This window comes from Leptodactylus fuscus, chromosome 4, assembly GCF_031893055.1.
Source record: "Leptodactylus fuscus isolate aLepFus1 chromosome 4, aLepFus1.hap2, whole genome shotgun sequence".
In the NCBI taxonomy this organism is placed as follows: Eukaryota; Metazoa; Chordata; class Amphibia; order Anura; family Leptodactylidae; genus Leptodactylus; species Leptodactylus fuscus.
Window position 1 is genome coordinate 937,012 of NC_134268.1, and position 12,291 is coordinate 949,302.

The 12,291-nt window shown below is 48.0% G+C and overlaps 1 protein-coding gene across 2 annotated transcripts in view; it reads right to left on the reverse strand.

Annotated features, from left to right (window-relative positions):
• Nucleotides 1–12,291, reverse strand: part of NRBP2 (nuclear receptor binding protein 2) — an 86,438-nt gene that overhangs the window by 68,593 nt on the left and 5,554 nt on the right. The window contains exon 2 of one of the 2 annotated variants that reach the window (XM_075269955.1): nt 8,240–8,335. In XM_075269955.1, the coding sequence (XP_075126056.1) occupies nt 8,240–8,335 (96 nt within the window). Of the gene's footprint in view, nt 1–8,239; nt 8,336–12,291 lie in introns of those variants that run through there. The other variant, XM_075269956.1, reaches the window with a different exon arrangement.

Below are 12,291 nucleotides of genomic sequence, written 5' to 3' on the forward strand. Positions count from 1 at the left end.
GTATAGCACTTTCTCGGTTCTATACTTTGCTCTATCATATAAGGTTTTCTCCCTTTCCCTGGTCGCAGTCGTTCTCTGAATATTTCTCTCTTATCATCCACTTGCACCAGGGTGTTTAGGGCGCCATCAGTCACAGGCGGCATCTGCAGAATCAGAGAGCTGAGTCCTGTCTTATTATATATACTGTATACTCTGGAGTATGTAGTAATGCACCAGTGGAAGGATCCCCCGCTGACATGTCAGGATACTGCTATATATACACTCACCGGCCACTTTATTAGGTACACCTGTCCAACTGCTCGTTAACACTTAATTTCTAATCAGCCAATCACATGGCGGCAACTCAGTGCATTTCGGCATGTAGACATGGTCAAGACAATCTCCTGCAGTTCAAACCGAGCATCAGTATGGGGGGGAAGAAAGGTGATTTGAGTGCCTTTGAACGTGGCATGGTTGTTGGTGCCAGAAGGGCTGGTCTGAGTATTTCAGAAACTGCTGATCTACTGGGATTTTCACGCACAACCATCTCTAGGGTTTACAGAGAATGGTCCGAAAAAGAAAAAAACATCCAGTGAGCGGCAGTTCTGTGGGGGGCGGAAATGCGTTGTTGATGCCAGAGGTCAGAGGAGAATGGCCAGACTGGTTCGAGCTGATAGAAAGGCAACAGTGACTCAAATAGCCACCCGTTACAACCAAGGTAGCCAGAAGAGCATCTCTGAACGCCGCACAGTACGTCCAACTTTGAGGCTACAGATGGGCTACAGCAGCAGAAGACCACACCGGGTGCCACTCCTTTCAGCTAAGAACAGGAAACTGAGGCTACAATTTGCACAAGCTCATCGGAATTGGACAATTGAAGATTGGAAAAACGTTGCCTGGTCTGATGAGTCTCGATTTCTGCTGCGACATTCGGATGGTAGGGTCAGAATTTGGCGTCAACAACATGAAAGCATGGATCCATCCTGCCTTGTATCGGTAACGGTTCAGGCTGGTGGTGGTGGTGTCATGGTGTGGGGAATATTTTCTTGCCACTCTTTGGGCCCCTTGGTACCAATTGAGCATCGTTGCAACGCCAAAGCCTACCTGAGTATTGTTGCTGACCATGTCCATCCCTTTATGACCACAATGTACCCAACATCTGATGGCTACTTTCAGCAGGATAATGCAATGCCATGTCATAAAGCTGGAATCATCTCAGACTGGTTTCTTGAACATGACAATGAGTTCACTGTACTCCAATGGCCTCCACAGTCACCAGATCTCAATCCAATAGAGGAGCATCTTTGGGATGTGGTGGAACGGGAGATTCGCATCATGGATGTGCAGCCGACAAATCTGCGACTGCAACTGTGTGATGCCATCATGTCAATATGGAGCAAAATCTCTGAGGAATGCTTCCAGCACCTTGTTGTATCTATGCCACGAAGAATTGAGGCAGTTCTGAAGGCAAAAAGGGGTCCAACCCGTTACTAGCATGGTGTACCTAATAAAGTGGCCGGTGAGTGTATATATTACATACTAGGGGATTCTCTACTGACTTTTCTCTCCACCTCTCACTTATATAGGAACATCCATGCAAAGCACCCTAATATTTCCCACAACTGAGGGCTTGTTACAGTGTGTCGGTGCAGCAGGCGGTATGTTATAAGAGGATTATGTGGCGGGAGGTCCCGTGACAGATTTGCACTTTTCCATCATCTGAGAATGGCCGTGATAGTCGCCATCGAATATTATCACAGGGAAAGCAGGTCCGGTAGTCTTGTCAAGTGATAAGAAACTGCTGTAGTGCTAGAGCTCTGCATATACAGCTCTAAGACCTCCATATAAAGCTGTAAGACCTCCATGTAAAGCTCTAAGACCTCCATATAAAGCTCTAAGTCCTCCATATACAGCTCTAAGTCCTCCATATACAGCTCTAAGACCTCCATGTAAAGCTGTAAGACCTCCATGTAAAGCTCTAAGTCCTCCATATACAGCTCTAAGACCTCCATATACAGCTCTAAGACCTCCATGTAAAGCTGTAAGACCTCCATGTAAAGCTCGAAGACCTCCATATAAAGCTCTAAGTCCTCCATATACAGCTCTAAGTCCTCCATATACAGCTCTAAGACCTCCATGTAAAGCTGTAAGACCTCCATGTAAAGCTCTAAGTCCTCCATATACAGCTCTAAGACCTCCATATACAGCTCTAAGACCTCCATGTAAAGCTGTAAGACCTCCATGTAAAGCTCGAAGACCTCCATATAAAGCTCTAAGTCCTCCATATACAGCTCTAAGACCTCCATATAAAGCTCTAAGACCTCCATATACAGCTCTAAGTCCTCCATATACAGCTCTAAGTCCTCCATATACAGCTCTAAGACCTCCATGTAAAGCTGTAAGATCTCCATATACAGCTCTAAGACCTCCATATAAAGCTCTAAGACCTCCATATACAGCTCTAAGTCCTCCATATACAGCTCTAAGACCTCCATATAAAGCTCTAAGTCCTCCATATACAGCTCTAAGTCCTCCATATACAGCTCTAAGACCTCCATATAAAGCTCTAAGTCCTCCATATACAGCTCTAAGACCTCCATATACAGCTCTAAGACCTCCATGTAAAGCTGTAAGACCTCCATGTAAAGCTCGAAGACCTCCATATAAAGCTCTAAGTCCTCCATATACAGCTCTAAGACTTCCATATAAAGCTCTAAGACCTCCATATAAAGCTCTAAGTCCTCCATATAAAGCTCTAAGACCTCCATATACAGCTCTAAGACCTCCATGTAAAGCTGTAAGACCTCCATGTAAAGCTCGAAGACCTCCATGTAAAGCTCTAAGTCCTCCATATAAAGCTCTAAGACCTCCATATACAGCTCTAAGACCTCCATGTAAAGCTGTAAGACCTCCATGTAAAGCTCGAAGACCTCCATATAAAGCTCTAAGTCCTCCATATACAGCTCTAAGACCTCCATATAAAGCTCTAAGTCCTCCATATACAGCTCTAAGACTTCCATATAAAGCTCGAGTTGTGACGTTTTCGGATTGCTGTACTCATTATACCGCACTATGTATAATCCGTTGTTTATATACCACACCAATGTGAATGCTCCTCTTACAATGCCCTCTATATCCTACACCAGTGTAAATGCTCTTGTTACTGTGGTTGCAGAAGTCTTCACACCCCTTGACCACTTTACAATCACAGACTTAAAAGTATTTTCTTGAGCTTTTCAGTGATGACACAAAGTATCAGATAATTGGGGAAGGAGAATGATACGAGGTTATCACATTGTAATCCAATAAACTTCTGACAAGTGTGACCTGCAAAAATGTACAACCCCTTAGGGTGCGTTCATACGATGTAACGTGCAGCGTGATCTGGCACGTATACGGCGTGTGAGAGTTTGCTTGCCGTAAAAGCTCCCATTGATTTATTTTGCAGGCGCAAACTCTCACACGCCGTCTATGTGCCAGATCACGCTGCACGTTACATCGTGTGAGCTCCCCCTTATACTCCGATACCCCTATATACAATCCAGTGCGCCCAATTACCATCAGAAGTCACTTAATGAGTTAATAGAGTCCGGCTGTGTGTAATGTGGTCTCAGTATATATATATATATATATATATATATATATATATATATATATATATATATATATATATACACTCAGCGGCCACTTTATTAGGTCCACCATGCTAGTAACGGGTTGGACCCCCTTTTGCCTTCAGAACTGCCTCAATTCTTCGTGGCATAGATACAACAAGGTGCTGGAAGCATTCCTCAGAGATTTTGGTCCATATTGACATGATGGCATCACACAGTTGCAGTCGCAGATTTGTCGGCTGCACATCCATGATGCGAATCTCCCGTTCCACCACATCCCAAAGATGCTCCTCTATTGGATTGAGATCTGGTGACTGTGGAGGCCATTGGAGTACAGTGAACTCATTGTCATGTTCAAGAAACCAGTCTGAGATGATTCCAGCTTTATGACATGGCATTGCATTATCCTGCTGAAAGTAGCCATCAGATGTTGGGTACATTGTGGTCATAAAGGGATGGACATGGTCAGCAACAATACTCAGGTAGGCTTTGGCGTTGCAACGATGCTCAATTGGTACCAAGGGGCTCAAAGAGTGCCAAGAAAATATTCCCCACACCATGACACCACCACCACCAGCCTGAACCGTTACCGATACAAGGCAGGATGGATCCATGCTTTCATGTAGTTGACGCCAAATTCTGACCCTACCATCCGAATGTCGCAGCAGAAATCCAGACTCATCAGACCAGGCAACGTTTTTCCAATCTTCAATTGTCCAATTTCGATGAGCTTGTGCAAATTGTAGCCTCAGTTTCCTGTTCTTAGCTGAAAGGAGTGGCACCCGGTGTGGTCTTCTGCTGCTGTAGCCCATCTGTAGCCTCAAAGTTGGACGTACTGTGCGGCGTTCAGAGATGCTCTTCTGGCTACCTTGGTTGTAACGGGTGGCTATTTGAGTCACTGTTGCCTTTCTATCAGCTGGAACCAGTCTGGCCATTCTCCTCTGACCTCTGGCATCAACAACGCATTTCCGCCCCCCACAGAACTGCCGCTCACTGGATGTTTTTTCTTTTTCGGACCATTCTCTGTAAACCCTAGAGATGGTTGTGCGTGAAAATCCCAGTAGATCAGCAGTTTCTGAAATCCTCAGACCAGCCCTTCTGGCACCAAGAACCATGCCACGTTCAAAGGCACTCAAATCACCTTTCTTCCCCCCCATACTGATGCTCGGTTTGAACTGCAGGAGATTGTCTTGACCATGTCTACATGCCGAAATGCACTGAGTTGCCGCCATGTGATTGGCTGATTAGAAATTAAGTGTTAACGAGCAGTTGGACAGGTGTACCTAATAAAGTGGCCGGTGAGTGTATAAATATATATATATATATATATATATATATATATATATATATATATATATATATACCTGTTCTGTGAAGGCCTCAGTGGTTTGTTAGAGAACTCCAGTGAACAAACAGCATCATGAAGACCAAGGAACTCACCAGACAGCTCAGAAAATTGTGGAGAAGTGTAAAGCAGGGTCAGGTTATAAGTCATATCCCAAGAAGCCCTGTACAATCCATCATCCAAACATGGAGAGAGTATTCTACAACTGCAAACCTACAAGACATGGCCGTCCACCTAAAGTGACAGATCACCGACAAGGAGATGCGGGTTGACTTTAGAAGGGACAGGGTGGAACGAATACAGGACAATCCTGGAAGAAAATCTGAGACTGGAGGCAGCAAAAGACCTAAGACTGGGAAGGAGATTCCAGCAATGACCCGAAACCTCCGGCCTGAGCCCCAGTGATTGGTTTAGATCACAGAATATTCCGGGGTTAGAACGGCCCAAAGTCCAGACCTAAATCCCTCTGAAGTTACTGATCACAGACGCTCCATCCAATCTGACTGCAAAGAAGGGGCCGAAATCTCATCTCTAGAGGTGCAAAGACTGAGCCCAAAAGACAAAGGCGGTTCTATAAAGCATTGGTATAATGGGCTGAAGACTTTTGCTCATCACACTTGTCAGATGTTTATTGGATTACAATGTGATAACCTCGTATCATTCTCCTTCCCCAATTATCTGATACTTTGTGTCGTTTTCACTGAAAATCCCAAAAAAATACATTTAACTTTGTGATTATGACAAAGGTCAGGGGGCGTGAAGACTTCTGCAAGGCGCTTCTGTATAACGCTCTGTATACATTGCACCATCGTGAATGCTCCTGTTATTACACCAGTCAGAGCAGTCGGGGTCAGCTTGTGCCCTTGTTGTGCACACAATATTATCTCACAATCGGTGGAGGTTCCAGGACATCGCAGAGGACACAGGGGGCGCCACATCGGGGCTGAGACCACAACCCCGTCATACCTAGATCAGTGCACAGCCTGCTATAAGGCTCTAGTCACACAAAGTTACTGTTTTTTGCACAAGCCTTACATTGCCGCCTGGGTGCAGGGCATGGGGCGGACGTGCTGTATTACACACTGATACAAGGTCCTGTTCACACATCACTGGATCTACATGTCAGGTTTCTGGAGGAGAAGATAAGACGCTATAGCAGACATCTGGCCAGATAAGACAATCCTAATATGACCAATGTTCTGCTATTAAAGGGTAACGCCGGGTGTCCTAGACTGGATACAGCTGTGGCCAAGAAGAGCCCAGGACTCTGGATGTAATAAGTGTCTGTTCATGGAGAGTCGGCAGAGACCCTATATACTAGTGTGGGGCAGAGACCCTATATACTAGTGTGGGGCAGAGACCCTATATACTAGTGTGGGGCAGAGACCCTATATACTAGTGTGGGGCAGAGACCCTATATACCAGTAGTGGGAAGAGACCCTATATACTAGTGTGGGGCAGAGACCCTATATACCAGTGTGGGGCAGAGACCCTATATACTAGTGGTGAGCAGAGACCCTATATACTAGTGGTGAGCAGAGACCCTATATACTAGTGTGGGGCAGAGACCCTATATACCAGTAGTAGGAAGAGACCCTATATACTAGTGTGGGGCAGAGACCCTATATACTAGTGGTGAGCAGAGACCCTATATACTAGTGGTGAGCAGAGACCCTATATACCAGTAGTGGGAAGAGACCCTATATACTAGTGTGGGGCAGAGACCCTATATACCAGTGTTGGGCAGAGACCCTATATACTAGTGTGGGGCAGAGACCCTATATACCAGTAGTGGGAAGAGACCCTATATACTAGTGTGGGGCAGAGACCCTATATACCAGTGTTGGGCAGAGACCCTATATACTAGTGGTGAGCAGAGACCCTATATACTAGTGGTGAGCAGAGACCCTATATACTAGTGTGGGGCAGAGACCCTATATACCAGTAGTGGGAAGAGACCCTATATACCAGTGTGGGGTAGAGACCCTATATACCAGTGGTGAGCAGAGACCCTATATACTAGTGTGGGGCAGAGACCCTATATACTAGTGTGGGGCAGAGACCCTATATACTAGTGGTGAGCAGAGACCCTATATACTAGTGTGGGGCAGAGACCCTATATACTAGTGTGGGGCAGAGACCCTATATACTAGTGTGGGGCAGAGACCCTATATACTAGTGGTGAGCAGAGACCCTATATACTAGTGTGGGGCAGAGACCCTATATACTAGTGTGGGGCAGAGACCCTATATACCAGTGTGGGGCAGAGACCCTATATACTAGTGGTGAGCAGAGACCCTATATACTAGTGGTGAGCAGAGACCCTATATACTAGTGTGGGGCAGAGACCCTATATACTAGTGTGGGGCAGAGACCCTATATACTAGTGTGGGGCAGAGACCCTATATACTAGTGTGGGGCAGAGACCCTATATACTAGTGTGGGGCAGAGACCCTATATACCAGTGTGGGGCAGAGACCCTATATACTAGTGGTGAGCAGAGACCCTATATACTAGTGTGGGGCAGAGACCCTATATACCAGTGTGGGGCAGAGACCCTATATACTAGTGTGGGGCAGAGACCCTATATACTAGTGTGGGGCAGAGACCCTATATACTAGTGGTGAGCAGAGACCCTATATACTAGTGTGGGGCAGAGACCCTATATACCAGTGTGGGGCAGAGACCCTATATACTAGTGTGGGGCAGAGACCCTATATACTAGTGTGGGGCAGAGACCCTATATACCAGTGTGGGGCAGAGACCCTATATACCAGTGTGGGGCAGAGACCCTATATACCAGTGTGGGGCAGAGACCCTATATACTAGTGTGGGGCAGAGACCCTATATACCAGTGTGGGGCAGAGACCCTATATACCAGTGTGGGGCAGAGACCCTATATACCAGTGTGGGGCAGAGACCCTATATACTAGTGTGGGGCAGAGACCCTATATACCAGTGTGGGGCAGAGACCCTATATACCAGTGTGGGGCAGAGACCCTATATACTAGTGTGGGGCAGAGACCCTATATACCAGTGTGGGGCAGAGACCCTATATACCAGTGTGGGGCAGAGACCCTATATACTAGTGTGGGGCAGAGACCCTATATACTAGTGTGGGGCAGAGACCCTATATACCAGTGTGGGGCAGAGACCCTATATACCAGTGGTGAGCAGAGACCCTATATACCAGTGTGGGGCAGAGACCCTATATACCAGTAGTGGGAAGAGATCCTATATACCAGTGGTGAGCAGAGACCCTATATACCTATATACACACACAGCTGGCGGCTTCTCCTACCTGCTCCTTCCTCTTGTGCCAGCGGCCGCAGGGACTCTCCTCCAGGACTTCGCTCTCATCCTCGCTCTCTTCTTCCTTCTCCTTTTCTGGCTTGTTCTGTAAGGGGGAGAGATGTGTCAGAGCCATTGTACGGTATATGTAGCAGTGCCGGGTGTGTGTGTGTACGGTAGAGTGCAGGGGGTTAAAGGGCTGAGCGCGCTGACAGATCAACATGTCACAGGAGGCTCCGCCCCAAATAACACCCAGAAACCTGCCCGACAAGGCGCTGTACACACACAGCAAAGAGGGCACCAACACATGTCACATCAACAACCCTGACAAGTCTCCTGTGAAGACCCCATAATAGTGACAGCCACAGCCCCCCCATAATAGTGACAGCCACAGCCCCCCCATAATAGTGACAGCCACAGTCCCCATAATAGTGACAGCCACAGCCCCCCCATAATAGTGACAGCCACATCCCCCATAATAGTGACAGCCACAGCCCCCATAATAGTGACAGCCACATCCCCCATAATAATGACAGCTATATCCCCCATAATAGTGACAGCCACAGTCCCCATAATAGTGACAGCTATATCCCCCATAATAGTGACAGCCACAGTCCCCATAATAGTGACAGCCACAGCCCCCCATAATAGTGACAGCCACAGCCCCCATAATAGTGACAGCCACAGCCCCCCATAATAGTGACAGCCACAGCCCCCATAATAGTGACAGCCACAGCCCCCATAATAGTGACAGCCACAGCCCCCATAATAGTGACAGCCACAGCCCCCCATAATAGTGACAGCCACAGCCCCCCCCATAATAGTGACAGCCACAGCCCCCATAATAGTGACAGCCACAGCCCCCATAATAGTGGCAGCCACATCCCCTATAATAGTGACAGCCACAGCCCCCATAATAGTGACAGCCACAGCCCCCCATAATAGTGACAGCCACAGCCCCCATAATAGTGACAGCCACAGCCCCCATAATAGTGACAGCCACAGCCCCCCATAACAGTGACAGCCACAGCCCCCATAATAGTGACAGCCACAGCCCCCCATAATAGTGACAGCCACAGCCCCCATAATAGTGACAGCCACAGCCCCCATAATAGTGACAGCCACAGCCCCCCATAATAGTGACAGCCACAGCCCCCATAATAGTGACAGCCACAGTGCCCCCATAATAGTGACAGCCACAGCCCCCATAATAGTGACAGCCACAGCCCCCCAGAATAGTGACAGCCACAGCCCCAATAATAGTGACAGCCACAGCCCCCATAATAGTGACAGCCACAGCCTCCATAATAGTGACAGCCCCAGCCCCCATAATAGTGACAGCCACAGCCCCCATAATAGTGACAGCCACAGCCTCCATAATAGTGACAGCCCCAGCCCCCATAATAGTGACAGCCACAGCCCCCATAATAGTGACAGCCACAGCCCCCATAATAGTGACAGCCACAGTGCCCACCGTAATAGTGACAGCCACAGCCCCCATAATAGTGACAGCCACAGCCCCCATAATAGTGACAGCCACAGCCCCCATAATAGTGATAGTCACAGCCCCCATAATAGTGACAGCCACAGCCTCCATAATAGTGACAGCCAGAGCCCCCATAATAGACAGCCCCCATAATAGTGACAGCCACAGCCCCCCTAATACTAGTGACAGCCACAGCCCCCCATAATAGTGACAGCCACAGCCCCCCATAATAGTGACAGCCAGAGCCCCCATAATAGTGACAGCCACAGCCCCCATAATAGTGACAGCCACAGCCCCCCATAATAGTGACAGCCACAGCCCCCCATAATAGTGACAGCCACAGCCCCCATAATAGTGACAGCCACAGCCCCCATAATAGTGACAGCCACAGCCCCCCATAATAGTGACAGCCACAGCCCCCATAATAGTGACAGCCACAGCCCCCCATAATAGTGCCAGCCAGAGCCCCCATAATAGTGCCAGCCAGAGCCCCCATAATAGTGACAGCCACAGCCCCCCATAATAGTGATAGTCACAGCCCCCATAATAGTGACAGCCACAGCCCCCATAATAGTGACAACCACAGCCCCCATAATAGTGACAGCCACAGTGCCCCCCATAATAGTGACAGCCACAGCCCCCATAATAGTGACAGCCACAGCCCCCATAATAGTGACAGCCACAGCCCCCATAATAGTGACAGCCACAGCCCCCATAATAATGACAGCCACAGCCCCCATAATAATGACAGCCAGAGCCCCCATAATAGTGACAGCCAGAGCCCCCATAATAGTGATAGTCACAGCCCCCATAATAGTGACAGCCACAGCCCCCATAATAGTGACAACCACAGCCCCCATAATAGTGACAGCCACAGTGCCCCCCATAATAGTGACAGCCACAGCCCCCATAATAGTGACAGCCACAGCCCCATAATAGTGACAGCCACAGCCCCCATAATAATGACAGCCACAGCCCCCATAATAGTGACAGCCACAGCCCCATAATAGTGACAGCCACAGCCCCCATAATAGTGACAGCCACAGCCCCCATAATAGTGACAGCCACAGCCCCCATAATAGTGACAGCCACAGCCCCATAATAGTGACAGCCCCAGCCCCATAATAGTGACAGCCACAACCCCCATAATAGTGACAGCCACAGTGCCCCCCACAATGCCCAGGATACATCACATATAGCTGGAGTCCTCTTGTGCTGCCCCCCCCCCCCCCCCAATGCTATATTCCTATTACAGGACTAGTCCTCAGTTGCGCCCCCCGCTGGTTATTGTCCTCGCCCTAGACGTATTCCCCATCTCCTCCGCCTCCTGAGGACACATTAGGTCACACAAACACAACACAGCGGAGCGTCAAGGAGAGGCCGTAATATAATATAAGATAATGTCACTGAAGCCAGAGCCGAGCACAGCCCAAGTATCAGAAATGCCGAATCCTATAACGGTTATTAATTATCATTATTATAATATCTGAATAATAATCCGGATGTGAGATCAGACAGTAACCGCTACTGAGGCGCCAATATCCCGGTGTCTGCCCTCTGTAGTCTGGATCTGATTCTGGATATTCTCTAGATGTTTAATAAGCGTTACGTTTTAGGATTCCGCACACCTGCGCTACATTCACACCAGTCCCATCGTTTCTATCGGGATTGTTTCTGCTGTTCTGGTGGATTTCACCTCCCAAACCTGAGAAAAATGAATGAAGGCGGAAACTACCAAATTAAGCTTTTTGATGTGTATTTCTGAAGCGGATTTTCTGGGCCTGTCCCCAAAACAGAGCGCTGGCAGAAAAAAGCGCAGAGTGCAAAAAATGTCACCAACACGCTTCCATAACGTCTATGTCTAATACTTCTCATAGCTGAGGGTTTGTTACAATCACATCGGGCCTGGAAAGTCTGCAAGATAAACCCGTCAGCAGCACAATCCTCAGTCTGAACTCACGGCTGCTTCCAGGATTGATCTTCTGAATACGAGTGTAACAAACCCTCAGCTGTGGGACCCCGAAAATAGTGAGGGGCCAAGTTATAGATGGTGATTCTGCCATGCCGGGCGGTGCCCATGACTTGAGCTTCGGGGTGGTCCAGACCCCATACAGGACACATTGTACCAGTCTCTTCCCAGGTGCCCAGGTCCAGTGACTCCTCTCCCCCCGGCAGTGCCCGCTCCGCTGCAAACATCCGGCAGATCTGGATATATTTAGTAAATGTGAAGAACATTCACAACTTCAGCGGCTCAGGCAGACCGAACAATAGTGACTGTGCTGCAATAAAGATGGAAGATAAATGTGGACACCAAGCCCCGACACAGTGTCATGGCCGACATATGGGAGCATCTACATTACAGACAGGGTTGTTGGCTGTGGTTATCAGAGGACAGTCGTGTAATATAAGCGTATTATCACCAGGATCAGTCATGTAATATAAGTGTATTATCACCGGGATCAGTCGTGTAATATAAGTTTATTATCACCGGGATCAGTCATGTAATATAAGTGTATTATCACCAGGATCAGTCATGTAATATAAGTGTATTATCACCGGGATCAGTCGTGTAATAT